This window comes from Pleurodeles waltl, chromosome 6 (genome assembly GCF_031143425.1).
Source record: "Pleurodeles waltl isolate 20211129_DDA chromosome 6, aPleWal1.hap1.20221129, whole genome shotgun sequence".
Lineage (NCBI taxonomy): Eukaryota > Metazoa > Chordata > Amphibia > Caudata > Salamandridae > Pleurodeles > Pleurodeles waltl.
Genome location: NC_090445.1, coordinates 999,227,763 through 999,250,175, shown reverse-complemented (window position 1 = coordinate 999,250,175; position 22,413 = coordinate 999,227,763). Strand labels below are relative to the sequence as shown.

General features: G+C 40.4%; 1 protein-coding gene across 2 annotated transcripts in view; it reads right to left on the bottom strand.

The window, feature by feature from the left end:
• Positions 1 to 3,013: 3,013 nt before the first annotated feature.
• Positions 3,014 to 22,413, bottom strand: part of PAPSS2 (3'-phosphoadenosine 5'-phosphosulfate synthase 2) — a 173,648-nt gene continuing 154,248 nt past the window's right edge. For both annotated transcript variants that reach the window (XM_069239888.1, XM_069239887.1), the window contains 3 exons: positions 14,663 to 14,931; positions 11,665 to 11,894; positions 3,014 to 5,341 (listed from right to left, as the gene is read on the bottom strand). In XM_069239888.1, coding sequence (XP_069095989.1) covers positions 5,200 to 5,341; positions 11,665 to 11,894; positions 14,663 to 14,931 — 641 coding nt within the window. In that variant the 3' untranslated portion in view covers positions 3,014 to 5,199. The remainder of the gene's footprint in view (positions 5,342 to 11,664; positions 11,895 to 14,662; positions 14,932 to 22,413) is intronic.

The following is a 22,413-nucleotide window of genomic DNA, read 5'->3' as shown; positions in this document are numbered from 1 at the left end:
TGAGGCTAGTGCGAGAGAGAGACCCAATTGAGAGATAGAAGATTGTGGGTGCAAATACGCAAAACCGAGCAATTGGACCTTTGCATATATGAAAAGTTCTACATAGTAACTTTGATTCTCATTTCTAAAAAAAATGAAAAAGGGCTCAACATTGAAACTTTTTATGCACCCGAGTTGGAACACAAAAAATAATCTCCACCACAAATTACCGATCTTATTTCACAGATTCTGGATGTGCAGATGCAACTAATGTAGACATTTGTGAATTGTCTAAATTTCCACAGTGATAACAATGGCACAAGGAAGGGAGGGAATAATTACGTTGTGGTGGGATGCCACAGAAATGGACGTTGTCAATATAGAGAACACCCCTAAGCCAGAACTTCGTGCGTTTTAACAAGCAATGTGGGGTGTCTTCATACACCTATTTTACTAGGCAGTATTGGTTAAGAGATGCCTGTGGAAAAATGCTGCCCAAGAAAGGCGTGAAACATGCAACTGTGTATTTATGGTAGTCCTATGGCTACTAGTAATCTGCAGTTGTATGTCTACATCTGTCAGGTGTGCGCTGGTGAAACTAAGCAAACCATAGATGGTAGGTGCTTTTGTTACTAGGGGGGCGGTTTTGTGGCAATACGGCTGTTGCATTGCAGAGTTCCTTGTATATCCAACAGTTTTCTTTTCAGGCAATAATAAAAAGGCCAGGATAACTCTGGAGATTAATGTAACTACTGGGGAGAGATCAGAGTTTTGTCTAGTGGCAGTTTTAACTCATCTAAGGTAGCACAGAGTGTTAATATTTCTGCTGCAAAGAACGTGTACTTTGCAGATCACAGAACAGTATTTTATGTGCATAACTCAGTGGGATACAGCTTTTGTCACAGAAATCCTTTTGTTACTGCTCAGGTCATAAGTTATAATCATATTCTAGCACGACATGCTATGAACTGCCATCAAAGAGCTAAATGCAAACTACATGGTACAGGTTAAAAAGTTATGTTTTTCCCAGTTTTTGATTGTCCTAATTATGCTATAAAGGGATTGTTTGGTAGAAATGCATTGTTATTAGTAAATTCAACCTCAACCACTGTGTTACATATTGAATCCCGTGTTAATGCTTTCCCAGGTCAAGCACTCTTAAAAATGTCTACCAGCATGGATGAAATGTGAATCCTACACTTTGTAGTCCCTTTTTGTCTTACATAGCATCTTTTATACACTGATTTACACCTATGACTCATTGTCTCTGTATGTGTGTGTAATGTAAAGTACTCCAACACCCTACGCTGGTAAGAGAAGCGCTACAAAACAAATGAAATACACAAGAAAAGGGGCACTGTTAGAGGGTGATGATGGAGGAATCATTGAAGAACCCCAATAAAGATTGCCATATCCTGGTGCACAGTATGGTTATCATTTACCATGCTTTAACAATGAATACAATTGAATATATAATAAAAAGTGTTGTAGAATGCACCATTTAGGCCATTTTCCCAAGTGTTCTTGAAGGGGGGGAGAACCCCCTCAAGCCCCATTGTAGTGGTCAGGGTCGCTCGCTATACACCCTAAGGGGCTGGTCTGAAACAATTTGCCAGGACAGCCTTGGGTTCCCAGTCCGGCCCGAGTAGCACATTAAAAGAAATAAGCAAAATAGTGGTATTTAACTTGTTATTTGTGTAAATACTGGGACAGACCAACACATCAGACATTCTTACAGTGCATTCATATCTCATATACAGGGACTAAACAAAGTGAAAACCAAGCTTCTTTTAAGTACCTGTGAAGTTATAACAAGCTGTGTGCCTTTGTTTCCTCTGTTGCAGCAAGGTGGGAGGCTACAGACAGCTTCCCGCCAAGATAATCAAACAAAAGAAGCCCTGGTGGCCCCTTAATTTCGTCCTTTGTCGTGAGCCAGCAGGAATTTAAACTAAGAAACCCCCCTCCCCGTCCTGCACGTTGCTGCTCAGAACGAACAAAAGCATACAACGTGCAGGCGCTGCTGAAAGTGTCTTGCTACACTGGGACAAATGCACAATATTTTACTGGGACCCAACTTCTTGGAAGGGTGGCTGGCGTCCACCCTGTGGAAGGAGTGGGTGGACGCTGTACGTCTGCGTGTACCCACGACTTGTGCCCTGAATGACCATGTGTCTGCAAAGAACGCTGGGTCAAAGCCCAGCACTATGAGCTAAGAGTCGGAAACAGTAAACTGAAAGCTGTGTCGAGGCAGGGACAAAAAGCCAGGGTACAGTCATAGGCCCACTGAAGCTAACATAGCTTGAAGGTACTAGAAGAGGGGTAATAGTTACTTCATGGTGAAGCCTGCTTCGAATCTCAGGACAGTAGCCAGGTGACATTCACAGACAATATGGTGAAAGCGGGGTAACGTCCAGACTGGTTAGCTTTCCAGAGTCTTGGATAGAAGCTATGTTCAACCAGAGAACTGCTATGTGAAAAGCGCACAAGTACAGAATGAGTGACCTTTTAGCTAGTATCACTTTTTACCTGAGCACGCACTGCTTGAAGCCGAAAATGTCTCTCGGCGAGGCGTTTCTGTGCGAACCAGACTCTCGCTGGTATCGCGCAAGACTTATTTTAACATGAGATGCGTACGCCGGTAAAAAACATAATAATGATCAAGTTATGATGAATTTTGAGACATTTTTTAATTTCGGAAAATTCTAGAATTTCACGAATGTTGCTGGTCTAAATTAAACATTTGTCCAGGCCTAATTTTGAGGCCATGGGTAGTCCCGGTTTTGTTTTATGCTGCATGGATTCCAGCTGCGAGTCAGGATTGGAAGCCTTATTGGAGTTTACTGCGACATATTGCAAAATCTAGCTTTGTAGATACAAGAGCTTTGGAAATGTACAAAAGCCACAATACATGAACACTTGGAAAAGACGGCACGAAACTATTTCAGTGTCTGCTGTGCCCCACCTTGTTAGTCAAGTTGTACGAAAAACAATGCACACAAGACACGTTATGAAAGAAAGAGCTACATTAAAAAAATGAATAAAGAAATATTTTAATTACCATACACTATTGATAGAGCATAATATATTACATATATATTTTAAGAGATACGTAATTAAGGCATTGTTACGGTTAATAAATACACTTAGTAACTGATAAAAGTCTAATCAGGAATAAACAAAGCACAGTCAATTAAAACAGTATTTTGAAAGGAAGAATGTATGTATTGAGACGTAGCAGTGGGCAGTTGTGGAAAATATGGATTTCAGCACCAGTATTCCATCAATAACTATTGAGGGCGAGCCCAGTGTGGATGGGCAAAATGCCGCCATTTCTCCCACGTTTGCCCAGTTTAAAATTTTAGAATAAAACCTGCAAAAGACAATTATTTACAAGGTAAAATTCCATCAGTACAATCGCGGAACAATTTCAGGTTCCTTCATTTCAGCAAAGCAAGCCGATACTATTTAGGGCTAAATTACCAAGACAGGCTCAATTGATAAGATGTTTTGTCCCATTTTACCAGCAAACATTAATAAAAAAGACACTTGATTCTTTAATTCAGCATCCTCCCAGAGGAGCCAAATACGTGCAAAGGCACAACTTCATTATTATTATTTTTTACATGTTCAGTCATGTTCCAGTCCTCAGCATTCAATGCTGCAGGTGGATGTTGCATATCCTCACATTTGTAGGATGAAAACCTTCTTCTAGTAAATGAACATTAGTTAAAAGAGAACTGAGAAAGGCCAGATGACGATACCACGAAGAGAATCCTGAACGCAGACAGCCACTTACTACTTACGTAAAGGGAGGCATAGAAGTACTTTTGAGCCTTCTCACAAAAAATTAACAGAACATGGGTGCTCGCAGACAACCCTTAAGGGCCGCGACATGTTGTGTTTTCACTGAAACTACTGAATAGGTGAGAAGATCTTATATAAAAACGTATGCCAAATAATCTCATGAATATTCATTCTGAAAAACTGGGATGCTAGTCTGGGCTCTGCCCTCGAGGACTGTCATCACATAGCTATGTGAAAGAGGTACTCAAAGGCAGAAGTTCTTAGAAGAGCACTTGTGCTCCTGCGAAATGTTTCAACACAAAATTACTGTTTGGCACAGAATAATGGGCGGTCGTTGACTTTCTGACACTAATGTGCAAATTGTACGAATTAGTAATTAAGTGAGATCATTGAAAGGGAGTTTAGCAGACTGACTGTTGTATGCCCGCACTTGAGATGTGCAGATACTGGTGAGCTGAAGTATACAAACAGTGATAGATGGAATGCTTGAAATAATCTCAGCCACTGGTATTTACTCGGGCTGCATCACAATCTATTGTTATTTTGCACACTATGCCATCTCAGTTTGGACCCAGCTGTATGCAAACCAGTCTTGGCCCTGCTACAATGGAAACAATCCTGCAAAGGAAGGTCCTCCCTGAACAGGAACACAAGCAACCCAAGACCTGTTTCCCCCTTGTTATGGGTTCATCAGCCAGATCTAGCTTGGTTCCAGTGACGCAGTGCCCATGTCTGGGCATAACCCGTCCCAATTAGGGCGACATACTAAAGTATACAAAAAGTGATGGATGGAATGCTTGAATTAATCTCCGCCACTAGTGAGCTCAGCAGGTGGTGCTTGATTACAATTCAGTCGGTCTGCACCAGTGAGCAAAGTGCTGGTGTTCACCAACATCCAACCTGATTGACATTCGCAGCACCTGTAACTCACTGACTACTTTGGGAGGGAGAATGTGTACACTAGTGGCATATGAGTAACTCCCACACTGCGTTGTACTGTGTGGTGTCAAGCATTGGGTAGATGTTACTGAAATGTCAATGCATACTTGTTTTTGTTATTATGTTGTATTGGCAGTGTGAAGTACTGGATAACAGTACTAAATGCCACTACAGGTATAAGTGCAGCTTCCTTACGAAATAAATTGGTCCTCTAGCCTTATGTTTGTAAAAATATCACATTTTCTCCATGATTAAAAAAAAAAGGAAAACATCCTTTCCAGTCTATAACATACACATACTTTCACTCTTTCCAATACAACATACATAAAAAGACGTAAAACTGATCAGTACAGGACCCTGGGTGAGGGCCAGATCCTAACCCCTAGTACTGGCACTATGCTGTGCACAATTACCCGCAGGGGCAGTTACTGCAAGAGAAAGGAGTTAGGATCTAGCCCTTGAAATTCGACGTCACGGTTAATTCCTGTATTCCAAAGAAGAATAATAATCGGTTAGGATTTTCCAAGCTTTTGGTGCCATAAATCCATCGGGTGGGAATTGACCGTCACGTGCCAGTTTTCTCATACGGGTTCCTGAGATAAAGTCAAACTCACTGTGCCTGTGGAGGAAATGAAAATAAAATAAAAATGCTGAAATACATAAACGATTGTGTTTTTTCTTTGCATGCTGTACTTTTCAGACTGTTTCAGAGACCGCATGTGCGCTGAGTTTTCACTCAGTAGTCCCCACTGCAATGTCCTATTTTCAAACAGTTGCACGTTCAAACCGCAACAACTTTCTTGTTTTTAATTATATACGTTCGAATCAGGAAACGTCCAGGCTTTGATGATGTACATGAAAAATAGTGGTTTGTTTTTTATTGGGTTTTTTTCTCCAAGAACAATGTTCACAAGCATGGTTTTCATTTATTTTAATTTTCTGTTGCCTCCTAATGTATTCACGCAAAACCTTAAGTGCTGAGAAAATTACACCTTTTTCAGTACTCTTGGAGTTAATTGTTTCCTTCTTTTCAGAAAGATAGGAATAAGAACACATTTTAGTCATGCTTTTCACTTTATGGAATGAGCCAGATTTTGTTTTTAAAAGAGTTATGCTTCTCACCATGAGTTAATTTATTAGGGAGCAGTATCACACATTTGCACACAGGCACACAACTACACTGTGCTCCCGCTTTAAAAAAAATAGTGCCGCCTACAGTTCGTCATATGTATGTACTAAATCAGTAATTCTGCAAGTTAGTCCATGGACCTGGAAACATGGACCAGCAATCAGTGTTCCATGTTTGAGAGTTGCTGTCTGAAGTTCATTCACAAACTGGTATTGTTAACAAGTTAGGGGCATACTTATTATAGAACTGTATCGTCCTTGCGGTATGCAACGGAGCACAAGAGCGATACGACTCTTAGGGTAAATTTATCAAGCCAAGGCGGCCTTGCCTGGCTTGATAAATCTAGATTAATGCAACGTAGCGCAAATTGCTGCGTTGCGTTACTCTGCCCTGGAAAGGCGTTCCGTGGGTGCAGCATGGGTGTTCTCATGCATCCACCCATGGATTTTGGCGCCTTCCCAGATTTACCAATACTGGTAGACCTGGGAAGGCGTCAAAACCATACTCCTCCCAGGTGATCCGTAACGAGGAGAAATATCTTTATTTCTTCACATTACTTCCTCTTTCTATGTGTGCTCAGAGAAAGCGGAAAATGCCTCTTAAGAATGTTTTTGTGCCGGTAAGGTATCCTTCCTGCACAAAAAACAATCCTGCTTACAACGCAGGCACGCTTGCAACTTGGTGTAAGGATGCTTGCATTGGCGCTAGGCAGCACATTGTGCGCCACTGCAGGGAAAAGACCGGAATGCGCCATGCAATATTAAGTACGGCACATTCCTATCCTTTCCCTATCATACAGTGCAGCAAGGTGACTCGCTGCGTGATTTCTTAATACATATGCCCCCAAGTGCCTGCACTGTAGACAGGGAGACTCCATTTAAAAGAAGTTCTAATCTCCTCTGCACCTGGATGCAGAGTTCACTATGCGGCTGCAGTTCTCAGTGGAAAAATAGAGCAACGGAAAAACACAATGTAATTCCACTCAACCCCTCTCTTCTGTCTCTTGACATTATCCAAAGATCAGTTCCACAAGCCAAAATACATTTGCCACAAATATAACAGATCCTTCATTTAAATACTTTTGAATTACCACTTGTAATGATGACTTCTCAAAGCCCTGAACAAACACTGGCGAAGCCAAATTGTTTGGCTTGCATGTATGCTTGTAATACACAAAATTAGTCATACAATGGTGACGCAACATACATGTGAGAAACTGCATTTTCCAGCCCATTTACCAATGGCATAATGTTAGTCATGGGCAAAGCATAACAACTGGCGATATGTCTAGGTCTGTTACCTTGTATTAATGTCATTACCGTGGAACAGGTAGCTAACGTTGTGTGCCGCCAGACACTAAAAATGGGCTCATACTACTAAATCCGAAGTCTTTAATATAAGTTCACTTAAACTTATACCAACACCTGAGCAACTCCATGGGTTAATAAACCACCAAGTAGAAATAAACTAGTAACTTTCCTTCAAAGTTAACCATAACTACAGGTTACATATAGTTTTATTAAATCATCTAAATCCAAAGAATTTTCAGTCCTAGGAGAATTTAATGTTTGGGTGGCAGATGAAAGTATTCCCTCTGTGTTCACTTTATTAGGAGTCAGGGACTCATTTAATTTATTCAATATGTGGTTGACTCCTCATAATATGGAGCCACACCTTAGATCTAATCTAATTTTTATTAATAATGAAAGAATGAGTAATTGTGACTTTACGGCAGGAATATAAGCTTGTCGCGGTTGGAATTTCAGATTTTCAGAATAATCATGCCAGATCCACTGAGACTTCCTGCACATGTGCTAAACACTTTGGAAGATTCGATATTAAAAACTAAGTTGAAATTCTTGAAGCTTATACATTTTCGGTCTCCACAACAAAAGGTTCACATTTGAACTTAAAGATAAATTAATTCTGCTCTGCAAGCTGGGGGTAAGTTGGAGGATAGAATATGCTCTTTCACCTAAATACATATATACCTTCTCCTATGACGGACATTTTGCAGCTTTATCAGTTTGGGAAAAAAAGTTTTAGACAACAAAAAATATGAATGCTGAATTATGAAGAACCCTTGGTACCTTGATCTTTCTTTGATAACTTTGTCAGAATTGGTAGAATCCCATCTTTACAGGCATAGGTCCCACCCTTCCCCATTCGTCACACGGTAGGACTGAATGCAAGCATGTCTGGTTTAGTGCTTTGTCCTCGATAATGGTAAGTGTTATAATGCTAATCTTGGGTTATTTATATTGTGGGGAGACCCTTTGTCACCTTAACTTCCCCTACTGTGACACCCCAGGCCCTGTATGCAGATTACTGACCACTTCAGAAGTGGAGCCGCTATAGTTGTTCCCCCACTAAATTGTTCCAAAAGATGAGCAGGGTTCTGATTTCCCTTGCGAAGAATATCCACATATCTGAGTCAAGCTCAAAGTGAGAAATATGTGCTTACAGGAAGGCAGTTATCTGGTGCATGGCATTAAAACGGGCCCTATTTTCATTTCCTTAACATTAATGCCAAAAACATGGATTGATTTGCATACAATCTATGTTAAAAACGTTAAGGTAAAGTGTGTCAGTGATTTCGTTACTCTCTTTTTTCATGTTTTAATTAATGTTGCATTCCCCAAGAAAGTCAGCTGTTTCATCATGCTGTGTTTCTGTATTTTGTTTGTGCACCTTATTACTTTTGTATGGTGCTTACTTTGACTTGTGCCAGGTGTTTATGAAGGGCTTTGATTGGGCGCGTGGCACTGTGGCTAAAGTCGGCAAAGCACAGTGCCTGTCAATAGGTTGGCACCTCTGCCGAGCACAAAGAACACTAGTCATGTATTTCAGTTACAATTGAAATTCAGTGTAAATGTATGTGAAGGTTGTGCAAAGAGGTCAAAATATTTAGAAGGCAAAAGGAAATAAAGTGCTTAAATGTGTATGAGTGCAGTGTATGTTTGAGATGTTAAAATGAGGGAGATGCAAGGAAGTGCATTCAGGTGAGAGTGAAAAGAAGTTGTGCTGAAGAGGAAAGAGAGGAGATTGAAAATGTGCAGAGAAAAAGGGCATACATATCTAACATAAAGCACACATAACTGAATGCCAGACTCCTTTCTCCACAGGCCTCAGTATTACTTAATTCATACTCTCACAATTTCAGAATTGAACCACAAACATTTCCAATGTTAATTATTTAAAACAAATCATTGTTTTTACTCATTTATCTTAAACAGATAACAACCATTGACAAAGCCAATAGGACTGACAAGTTTTAGGTGTATGTCAGTTGTGTTATATTTCTGGATGCAATAACATATCAGAGAGAAACCAAAATACAGGTCAGGTGGCACACTAAGGGAATATCAGAAATGTATTTTACATGTCCCTTTTAGAGAGCCCCCACTTTTTTAAATCCCACTTAAAGACCTGTCTGCACATATTTCTGTATTACTGATTGCAGTCAGCAGCTATGGGTGCTTTTCAATACCTGGTTAGAACATTTTCTTCCAAAGTTTATGCCGCATGCAGTGCAAGATAGTGGGCAAGCACACACCTTAACGGGGCTGAAGTTGTTACGCAGTACAATTTGCACATTAAAATAACTTATTATTACAGTAAGATATGGGGCAGTTTTTATTGTGTTTAATATTTCAAGGCTATTCATTCGCACTGCTTAATAAACCTTGCTTTTTCACTAAATTAATTTGCTTTCAAATGCACCATTTGTTCATCTTTTTTCATTTTTTGGGGGGAGGATGAACCAACCCTGGACCCTATGTTTGTGCATTAGGCTTGCTCGCTTCACTCGCTACATAAAAGTCATACCCAGCTTTTAAGCCCCACCACTTTCAAATGTCACCAGCCACCACTAATTATTGATAAGAAAATACATTTATTGGGGGGTGGATGTAACACCCCAAACAACACCCTTGAAGGTACGCCACTCCATAAAGCCTATTTCTTCTGCACAGCAGCACCATTTTTACACCATATCAAACAGAACAAATACTCTATCCATCGTAGTCTTCGCACCTATGATAGTTGGCATGATTTTGATTTGGGTACACAGGTTTTGAAAGAGAAAGGCTTGCGAAACACACACTTCTAAGTAGCTTACACAATCTACATAAATTTGCAATGAACAAAGGTACACAGCCCAATGTTTAAGATCCATGTACCAACCTACATAGAATTGGAATGAATAAAGGTAAAAACGTATATGTTTAAGATCCAGTTGGAGTGACTTTTTAATGAAGTTACATGGAAGGGGTGACTCAGTGTGACTTAAGGGACTTGGTGGTGGATGGCAGGAAGTGCTACTTGAGAAATACTTATCTGCTATTGGGCCTCTGCAACGCTAGACTCCCACTGGTGGCCAGAACTGCATGACTAATACAGCCGACACTCAGACTGGTAATGTACACAAGTGATTTCTATGCATTTAGCCCAGTGAGACATGCCTGCTTGCGCAGGACCTGCCTCAATATCCTGTAGTCTATCTTAACAATTTGTAAAGTGCATGGCTACCCATGGCTAAAAATGGATTCCCAGCGCTAGCAGAAAAGACCCTCAGCACCAAAATCAAGCAGGCAGATAAAATAGCCAGGTCCTGAGTTGTTTATGAAAAATATCTTCTGAAGAGCTGAGGCGTAAATGCAGGGGAAGAATGTTACATAATTTAGGGTCCAGATTTCAACAAGTTCGTCTGCCTGTCTAACATGATGAAACAGGGGTACCAAAGCTAATCTCTGGTTTGAGGAATGCAAAGCTCTAGATATGCAGCATGGGCTGACCAAGCACCAAGATAATAGGGTCCTATGTGTGTCAAAACTCTATAGGTGAAGCAAAGGGCTTGATACATTTCTCGATGGATAACCATTGAAGATCCATTAAATGAGAGGAAACATGAGTGCTTGGAGGTATGGCCTGAGAGGTAGAACTGTGTATAGTTTGTAAAACGTATACTTAACCTATTTTTGGCATATTTTCTGCTTGAACTTTTTAGGAAGTCTTATATATCAGCACAATTAAATTCCTGTATAATACTACCACAAGTAATTAGTAACACCAATAACTTCTGGTGTCAGTGATCGTTGTAAATATCTGTGAAAGTGTCTGAAAAGCAGAAAGCACATTTCTGTTTATGGTCAGCTCCATGGACCAGTGATATGAGGTTGTACATACACTCCTTATTCAGAGAATAAAAATTTAAGATTCAGTCAATGCGAAAATAAAAATGTCAAAACCAATGAAATCATCTTTGGCACCCTACTGTGAAAAGTTGACGTTGCAGCCAAACCTCTTGGAGCTGCATGAGGTGAAACAGCAGATGGTTGCTGCAAGGAAGACTTAAATCTGAAATGTTCTGCATTTTAATTTCTATTCTCATGATTTCTTTTTCTTACTCTCATTCAACTATAGTGCCCAAATGCTGCTGTATGCATCTGCATACCCACAATCACTATCACTAACTCAAGGAAGACCACCAGCCCACAATGCCGCAGAGGAGGGCGCTCCACCCCACCCAAGAGCAAGAATACCAAACTGGATGGAAAGAGCCACAATAGGAGGTACTCACATTATAGGAATTACCAGGAAGGCTTCTAGCTTTTGTAAGTAGATCGAATTGCATGGATAGTATTTGGGAAGGTATGTGGTTGCACTAACTTTGCACATATCTATTAGAGGACATGGGAACTGGATTAGGGAGTCCAATGTACGCGTTTTTGCATTACTACAAATATTAAAACATATTTACATACATCTTAATTAACACTGAATGGTGGTTAATCAACAGTTGAACATATTACCTTTCTTTGTCATAAAAATCCATGGCTTTCTTGACTGTGTTGTAAGCGGCAACTCGGAAAGGAATGATTTCCACAGATGTTAAGCCGGGTGCCATGCCGAGTACCTTCGCACCATGTGTGGGCTCATACAAGTCTTGCTTAGTATCGGGATGGGGCATGCCTGCAGGGTCCCGCCCCACAATGTAGAAGTTAACACCAGCAATCATTCGGGTCCTACAGTGCCACTGAACCTGCAAAGAAAGAACAACATGTCTAACAAAACAAATCACTTGGCCAATCTCTTCACAGAACTCAACCAACAGTTATATTTGCCTGCATGGATCATGCATCTTTTCAGTGAAAGCGTATTTCAGTTATATTCATGTTTTGGATAGTAATAGCGCAGCCGTTGGATTCTGAGGGCTCATGGAGCATGAGGTGGGGAAGGAAAGGTGGACAAAACATCCAACATGTGTTTCTACAAATCCCTCTTTGTCAAGGCTCAAACCTTGTTTGTTGTACCTGGCTCTTTGTAGATTGGTTTCCTGATCAGACATTTCTGTTCACCGTGACGACATGTTATTAGTCTATCCAGGATGCGGATAACTTGTGTGGTGTAGCTGATCTATAAAAAAGGCACTAACTACTAACAAGCTTCAGGAAACCAATCTACATCTATTTCCGGAATTCACGTTATTTTCCTGGTAATTCAGGATACAAAGGAGGTTGGTGTTTGTCAAAACTCCATCAGTATAGCAAAGGGCTTGATACATTTCTCGATGGATAACCATTGAAGATCCCGTAAATGAGAGGAACCATGAGAGTGCTTGAGGATATGTGATACATGCAGACATCTATATTGCTTTCAATGCTGTGTACAGCTGCACACCAAAACACTCATCTTTTTAGTAAGATCTACACATTGTGCTAGTGATGCTACCAAAACCACTCCTTTAACTAATGACTGCCTCATTATAACCATGAATATTATTACCAATAGAAAAAAGGTACTGAAATCCTAAACTTCATCTTTTTTCCAAACAGTATTTGAGTTTTTCCATTTTTGTGATAAAATAACATTTTAAATCCTATAAGTCTATAATTTTCATTCCATACTATACACTACCAGAACCACAGCCGTAGTGGCGATTGTATGTGTTTTCATAAAGAATTTTCATTATGAATGGCATTTACCTTTTCATGAAACCAATTCATAGAATGTTTTTTGGTCGAAATTGGCTTTTGAATGCTTATTTTTTAAGTGTAAATGCAATATTTCCATGTCCTACTTTTGGTTTCCTCCAATGTGGTTTCTCAGTTTTTGTTTTCCATTAATTCATACAGATCAGTGGTGGCATCGGTCAGCGAAAGTGCATCATATGTTAGTCCTGGTCGCATAATTCTTGTTACATATCTGTAGAGCGCTCCAAAGATATTGGATACTCTTTCCTCCTCTGGGTCAGGAGAATCCAGAAAAGCATTCTAAACATGTACTCCCGTTATCTCCTCCTGAGGAAGATAAGGGATGACTCCTTGCTTGCTAATGTTTTCAGGAGGTTAAGATAACACACTGCATCATTAAGCCGTTTTCTTTGATTCGAAAATATAGGTTACAGTCACGTCAAGCAAGCAATTCCTGATTTCTGCAATGTGTAACTTTCACTTCCAAACACCACCCAATGCACACAAGAGGTAAACATTCCACATATCGGACAATCAGATCATGGTTATTTTGAAAAACCAAGGGTTTTCTCACAATTTGTTACTCTCATTAAGTTTAGAATAAGCGAATGCTAAAGAGGGTAACTGGTTGTGATTTACCAATTTGAGATCTCCTGTGCAGTAATTTGCTCTGCCGAAGTAACTGTAATATCCTTAACATGCATAAGAAAATATGTTTGGTAGTATCTCACTAGTAACTTACTAGTGCCCATAGAACAATAGAAAACTTTGAATGCGTAAGGTTGCAAAATGAGAGGCAAGAGCACAACATTCTTAGCACAAACCTTAAGCAAAAGCGAATAAAACGAAAGCATGTTAAATTGCTAGATATTTTGTATTACTGATGTGGCCCTTATGTCTTGAATTTAAAAACTGGCTATGTCGCCATATTCGTGACACACAGTGTTTCTCATGTGGTGTGCAGCTATGCTGTTTTTTCTTAAGCAAACTGCCTCCATCTGTTTCTGTCACTATATTATACAACATGTCTCTAAGCAACTTAAAATATTAATACGTTCAAATATAGTGGAATTCCAGTGTGTACCTTAATAAAAATATAATTATTTCTGTATTGGTAAACTGAATCACCCTGGATATAATAATTTGAAGGTCTTGGGTAGTGTAAAGAGTTGTGATGTTCATATTATCACACATTGCACTGGGTGCTCAATTGTGTTTTTTGGTACCCAATAATGTTTTAGGGAGAATATCTGGCTTTCTTATATTGCATTTTTGTTTGGAGTTATATAGTGGGTTGAAGAGTGCTTTGTCAGTGCTGGCTTCTACTCTTTGAGAGGGACTGGTCCATTTGAGCAGAGCTTGGGACTGCCAACAAGTGAGACTGCACGGGTGATTCTTTAAAGAGCTCAGAGTTTGCGGCAGCCTGGGAGGGAAAGTCCTTGGTACGAGCTATTAGCTACTTCTCGAGAATCAACAGAGGTAAACTCGTGGCTCAATACTGCATGACGTATATGAGCCATATCTCAAAAACGTAGGCATAAACGGGGGACATAGGGACTTAACCTAGGAATATATTGTGACATAAATGCAAATAAAACAAAAAAAAACAATGTATTGATAGTGCACCTTTTTCCTTGTTAATATCATTAAAGTCAGATTTTATTCATTTCATGGTTGAACACGCACTCTCTCTCTCATCACTCCGATTCCCTCATATAATCACATGAATTATCTAAGTTAGCATCACATCACAAATACTGAATTATGTTGGTGAAGACGTCCAGAGTGGAAATAGTTTAGGCCTATATAATCGGAGGCAGCGTAGGGAACGGTTTACCTCAGTCGGCCCAGCATACAGCATGGGAGATGGGAAGATGGCAACAACGGTCGTCTTGGCGTCCAGGATCCCCTCCTCCAGCACGGCTGCATGCTGCTTCATGCGCCATTCCAAAGGCACATCATCATCTTTGGTCCACCCTCCCAAGGGATGAAGCAGAAGAACGGGGCACTTGTACCCGCGTTCCAAGAGGCGTCGTCTGGTGTCCTGCATCAGCAGCGCGTGGCCGTTGTGGACGGGGTTACGCAGTTGAAAGGCAAAAACAGCATCTGGGGAGAAACCGTACAGATAGTTTCAGGCAGAGGTACCTTTCGCATGTTCTAGCTCGGAATACCCGTGATCTTTTCAGAAAGCAAAAAAAAAACACCAAGTATGTGGGAGCCGGTACACAATATCGCCAGTGCCAACGCGGTGCCAACGATTATTTTCCACTTTTCGGTCATTCAATTTCTTAACCCATTACCTGACAAAGCCAAACACACAATTTGGCTAGATCCCTCGATTTTTAGGGCAACAGGGAATATTTGTATTTTACAGCACGGGACTCAAAGGCAAAGTGCACATGTTTAATTATTTCATCTGACATATAATCTGATGTTTACATAAATCACAGTGTGCCGGGATTAAACTTCAAAGTCTTCAACCACTAAACACCCCCCCTCACAAAAAAAGTGTTCAAACAAAACGAAATAAAAGGGGCAATAGACTTTTGTAGTGTAAGTTTCTCATAAAACAAGCCTTCAGATACAAATATTAAATATTAAAATGAGTTCCCAGAGTGTTGGACCTGTTGCCGATAGGCACAGTATTTACCAGTACATATTTAAAACATTATTTGGCCCATAAAGTGCAGTAGGGTGCTAAAATAGTTACATACTGGATTATTTACCACAGAACGTGAAGTACCCGAAAGAAGTAAAAGATAATAAACTGGAAACCAGTCTTATTAGGACAGAAAACCATTCAGGGCATAAAGGTTCTGCACAAAGCAGGCTTTGCTACAATCGCTCATTCTACAAATGCGGGAAACGTAAAACAAATACAGTTGTTTATTTCTGACATTATTCATGTTGGTCCTTCTCCAGTACCTGGGCTTCGAATACCGCAGCCATTGTGGTTAAAAAAACATAATTATGTTCGAGTCCGCACCAAGGTACATAAATCCACACAAGGACCACATTGTTAATTATTTATCAGATTCCTCTTCGTGTAACTGTTTTGCTTTAAACCTGCGAAGTCTGCCAGCTTCAAGTAAACAAGCATTTGCAGTGCAATGGGTCTCGCATTTGCTCGAGTTGGAGCTATAGGCGTTGTAAACTCCTAACCAGTCTTTTCTTGCCATATAAATTGAAAATGAAAAGTAAAACAGTTTCACATAAGCGAGCTGATTCAAAGCGCCACGGCTGCCATGAGCATCAGCGATAAGGAGAGACACAAAAGGAAAAGAAGTTCGCCGGTAGTCAAACTTATCGGCAAAAGTGCAATTAGCTATGTAAGAGGGGTGATGGCCGAGGCGGTAACAAAACCTCCCCGAGGAGGGACAAACGTAAACCATTTACAAATGTCATAAAGGCATTTTTGAAGGGCAAGTCCAAAAAAAGTGGTAGTGATGGGCGTAACGTGGGCGTTGTTTAAAGCGCAGATACATACCAACACATAGGAAAAGCAGCGCTTGCATGCAGCTATGCTCGACCTAAAAAGGCTGTTACTGATAATCTTTATATTTTAAGAGGGCAGATATAAGGAGGGGGACAGAAGAAGGGGATGCTTTGCCACGAACCCTGAGATACTGCCAAAGGCGTGACCCTTCCTGAAGAAAAGGTTCAAGCACTGGTGCAGATTTTCATTTCATTTGAAGTACATGGAAAAGTATGGGCTATCTAACAAACTCTTCCAACTGGTATTGTAAGGTATGATAATGATAAGGAGCCTTTGGTTAGAACATTCCCAATACCTTAAGATTTATAGGCCCTTACGTGTGAACACATTTATCCATAGACAAAACATTGATAATCTTTTGATACATAAGGTCCTTAGGGGCAGATTTAACAGCCCCTAGTGCCACTGAAGCGTCACTTCACGTGACGCTCCGGTGGCGCTAACCACTGCTCCATACTTACAAGGAGATGTAACACCACTTTGTGTGTGTTACGCCTCCTTGTAAATATGGGTCCCTCTGACGCAGTTTTCTGCGTCAGTGGGGCGTGCAATGGGTGTTGCAGTGGGCGTTCCACCACAACACCCATGGCTTTTGACGTTGCCTCAGATTTATGAGTTGTTGTAAACCTGAGGCAGCACCAAAACCTAACGCCACCCTATGGGTGACGTTAATGGAAAAACAAGAAGAAATGCTTTTATTCCTCGTCATTTTTTGTTTTTTCTATGTGTGCTGCAATCACACACATAGAAAAAGCAAAATGCCATGGATAATTGCTTATTTGCAGGAAGGTGTCCCTTCCTGCACTTAAACAATAATTCCGAAATGACGCTTTGGTATTTCTATGTGTGCTGCATGTTGCTGCACACTTAGAAGTGCTAAATCACCATAATAGATTGTTTATGTGCAGGAAAGGACACCTTCCTGCACAAAAGCAACCTATCCACTCCACGCAGACACTTTTGCACTATAGTGCAAGGATGACTGCGTTGGCGCAGACAGCTTAATTTAGCACCGATGTAGGTGGAAATGCAGGGCTGCGCCTAAGTCCTGTAAATAGGGCGCATCCCTGAGTTTCAAAAGTGGCGCAGCGCTGCTATTTTTGGCAAAGCACTGCGCTGCGCCACTTTGGCTTAAATCAGTGCTTTAGTCTTTAAAAAAAATATATATATTGTACCAGTGGGCTACCTAGGTGCATCACGCCAATGCTTCTTTACAACTAACCTGAAACATTCTTTAAGCTTGTATTCCAAGATAACATAAGGTGTTACTAATAACAGTACAGGCCTAAGTACTAGGGGTGCAAGAGTTACAGGCCATATGAATGGATTTTATAAAGTGCATGCATACTCGAGAGGGACTCTTAGCACTAGCCTGCTAGAGTAAGATGAGCCAAGTCTAGTTTGCTTTGAAGCACGGAATGCAGCGTCCATGCATGTAATGCAGCTCGGATGGTGTTACAAGGCTTCACATTAAGAACAGGTTAGCAGCTTTTTCTTTTTTTATTTCCAACACTTCAGTGTTCTAATTGGGCAGCTCTACTTCTAAAACATCTGTGTCATGGTATATGACATTCTCCTCCATTTCTTCACAGGTTGACCCTCATCACGCTATGACACGAACTTTGAGGTCACCCATACCTTCTGCTTCACCTTGGGAGTTGGGACAGTCCAGGATGTCTAATAATTTTCTAAGATGTTGAGCCTCCGAAAGGCAAGCTTTACCGTCCTCTCAAATATCTTAATCGTGCCTTAACCATGTGATTAAACTCACCTCTGTGTTGTGCCCCACTTCACTAATTTGTAGAAGTGAACAATTGCACAATCTTTTATATTAAATCTTCCACTCTTGAGATTTCCCTCTTTGATGGTTATGATTTCTGCTCAGACTACATGTCGGTGCCTTCATGGTTCATGGCCAGTGCTACTAAAAAACATCACCCTCACTCAGCGTTGATGTTGGTCAACAAACAAAAGTGAGTCAAGAACATAATAAACAGAGCCAAAAAGTAACACATTCCAAAAGGGATGGTGCAATATTTGCCTGCAGTAAAGCTATATTGTAGATTTCTGTACAAAACTGAGGCTAATTTAACGTGTTTTTTAGTGATATGGATGTATAATGTCTTCAATTCCCTTTCATTTAAACTTTATGGATCAAATACATTTAGTTAACTGTACAATAACATACTAAGGGTTTTACCCTAATCTAGTGTTTCCCAAACTTTTTAGAAAGACAAGCTTTCACGGCCTCTCCAGTTTTAATGGATTTAAGGGGGGCGATTTGCCAGTGTAACTAAATCATCGTGTTGCAGGATTCTGTCATTTTACAGACCACACATTTTCCATCGAAACAGCCTCACACTGACATACATTTTTACTGACAAAACTATATTGTACACAAATGACGATGTGTGGGCTTCTGTGAATGTGTATCATCTGTGCATCACCAAGTAAAGTGTCTTGATTTGTTTTGATCCTATTAAAATATTTGCTTCCATCATACTTCAGAATTACAAAAAAAATTGTTTTATTTTTGCTTTCCTAACTGCTGAATGTGTACTGTTCTTTTACAGATATTTACATATTATGTGTTACAACAATTGTCATTCTACCGCCTTTGCTTTCACACGCTCTGCCCCTCAGCAAAATTGTCACATATTTCATTTTACTTTTCTTTCACTGACTGCAAAGCGAGAACAGTTTGTAAACTCCAATCCGCATGGTAAAAAAATAAGAAGCAGTTTGTCAAAAGACATGGTGGGACATTGACCTCTGTATGCAAAGCGCAACAAATGTGTCAATTTATATGCAGAATTTAAAGGCATCTTTATTTATCGCGTGGATTTCCATGACCCACCAAAAAATCAGCTTCTGACCCACCAGTGGGTCTTGACCCACAATTTGAGAAACACTGTCCTAATTTGGAGCCTTCACTGATCATACAGGAAGGATGTGCAAGTTATCTCCATCTGCATCAGTTTAACAACACTACTTTAGCAATGTGTGAGTTTAACACCAACAGATGCGTCACAATTTCTGATGCATCTTTGAAAACATGCGCCATGGAGCTTTGTACTGCAAATACAGCGCATCCATTGTGTTGTTAGGGGATGTGCGGGAAGTGCAGGAATCTGACGCATCAGTGGTGATTCATCAGATTCTTGTAAATGAGGCTCTATATCCTAATGATATACTCTGGTGTGCTTTCATAAATGTGTCACCAACAGGTTTCTTGTGTCTCGGGCCACGAAAAAGAAACCAATCCCCCGAACTAAAAGAAAGAGAACATCAAAAGAAAGGAAAAAAACAGTTTAAGTATGTACCACCAAAAAGAAGACCAACTCAAATGATGAAAAAAGCAAAAAACACACGGAAAACATTAAAATGCAAAACATACTAGTAAACTGCATTTTGTTTTCCTAGTTAACTATTCAAAACTCTTGAAAGACATCCTACTTTACTAAAAATATCAAGCAAAAACAAATAATGCTGCTTGGACTACTGGACCCTTTTTTTCCACTGTTCCTGAGCAGAATGTAAAAATGCTCTTGCACTCTTCCCACAGTTCTTTTTTTCTTGAGCTCCCCTTAACTTATCTACTTCCTTGGCCATTAAATATGTTGTTATGCATAGCTCCCACACAGAGCCATTAGCGTGACTGACTGGATTCTAAACCCACCATTTTACTACTATGACGTTGCAATAGCAGGTAACAGAACTTGTTAACCACTGTTGCTATGTCATAAAGGAACCCCAGGCTGCTATGGATAGGCATCCGAGAGCCTATCAGAGCAGCGTGATGGCTCAGAACACAGCTTTGAGGGGCGGAGGAGAAGATGCAATAGCACAGAATGGTGGAAGTGTTTGGCAGGAGGCCAGGTATTTTTTTTATATTTGGTACAGCGAGGAGAGGCCATGTTATGTATGGCTCCCCCATTACTTGTCTAGCAGTTGCAAGCAGGGGTAGATTATAGGGATGTGTTTCACCTTTGGGTTCTCAGTGACACCATAGACAACTTGAGCTTTGCTCTCATTGTCTATTTGATGTCACGCAGAACCCCTCAATGAAAAGCATCCCCGCAATCCACTGTTACCCATCTATTTTTCTATATATAACAGTTGAGAGCCTAAATCCCTTAAAAAAATTGCCTCTAATTTTCCTTTTACAGGACAGTTGTGACATCACTAGGGACCTGTAATAAGAAAATGACGTAGCTGCGCAACTGTAATGACATTACATTATAATTGTGATGTAATAATTCCGTCTGACTCAGCCAGATAACACATTGAAAGGCAGGTCAAGGAGCAGAATTACATCTTTTATTTAAACAATGAAAACGACAACAAGCTTTTAAGCTCTTATGGTATTCCTAAAATGAACACTCATTCCCAGAATGGTGACATTTAAGACAGCATGATTATTTTTTTGCTGGCTATACTTTATTACAGGAATGCATGACACACTCCATGTTACCATACATTAGCCACAGAATTTGTAACTGTATACTAAAATGTTTTATCACAAATTACTAGCTGTGTGTTGGGGAGTTTAATTCAGCGCTGCAGTTCCACAGCGCTTCCTGTATATTTGAACAATGTTCATTCTCAGGGAGTAAGAGACCAATGATTTTAGCTTTTTTGGGGAATGAGTAATGGTGTGACCATGTATGATATGAAAAACAATACCCTCTGACGTGCCTTAAAAAGGTATTGCAAGTTATCTCAGAATTCTATGACCTTATAAAAGAACTCTGCCTTTGCCTCAGTTCCGCTATACAGCCACAGAAGCCCTCTGTGACTTGCAATAACCTTATAATGTACATCAGAAGGTACTTTATCCCACCTAATATGGTTTCTACATACAGGGAGTGCAGAATTATTAGGCAAGTAGTATTTTTGAGGATTAATTTTATTATTGAACAACAACCATGTTCTCAATGAACCCAAAAAACTCATTAATATCAAAGCTGAATATTTTTGGAAGTAGTTTGTAGTTTGTTTTTAGTTTTAGCTATGTTAGGGGGATATCTGTGTGTGCAGGTGACTATTACTGTGCATAATTATTAGGCAACTTAACAAAAAAAAATATATACCCATTTCAATTATTTATTATTACCAGTGAAACCAATATAACATCTCAACATTCACAAATATACATTTCTGACATTCAAAAACACAACAAAAACAAATCAGTGACCAATATAGCCACCTTTCTTTGCAAGGACACTCAAAAGCCTGCCATCCATGGATTCTGTCAGTGTTTTGATCTGTTCACCATCAACATTGCGTGCAGCAGCAACCACAGCCTCCCAGACACTGTTCAGAGAGGTGTACTGTTTTCCCTCCTTGTAAATCTCACATTTGATGATGGACCACAGGTTCTCAATGGGGTTCAGATCAGGTGAACAAGGAGGCCATGTCATTAGATTTCCTTCTTTTATACCCTTTCTTGCCAGCCACGCTGTGGAGTACTTGGACGCGTGTGATGGAGCATTGTCCTGCATGAAAATCATGTTTTTCTTGAAGGATGCAGACTTCTTCCTGTACCACTGCTTGAAGAAGGTGTCTTCCAGGAACTGGCAGTAGGACTGGGAGTTGAGCTTGACTCCATCCTCAACCCGAAAAGGCCCCACAAGCTCATCTTTGATGATACCAGCCCAAACCAGTACTCCACCTCCACCTTGCTGGCGTCTGAGTCGGACTGGAGCTCTCTGCCCTTTACCAATCCAGCCACGGGCCCATCCATCTGGCCCATCAAGACTCACTCTCATTTCATCAGTCCATAAAACCTTAGAAAAATCAGTCTTGAGATATTTCTTGGCCCAGTCTTGACGTTTCAGCTTGTGTGTCTTGTTCAGTGGTGGTCGTCTTTCAGCCTTTCTTACATTGGCCATGTCTCTGAGTATTGCACACCTTGTGCTTTTGGGCACTCCAGTGATGTTGCAGCTTTGAAATATGGCCATACTGGTGGCAAGTGGCATCGTGGCAGCTGCACGCTTGACTTTTCTCAGTTCATGGGCAGTTATTTTGCGCCTTGGTTTTTCCACACGCTTCTTGCGACCCTGTTGACTATTTTGAATGAAACGCTTGAT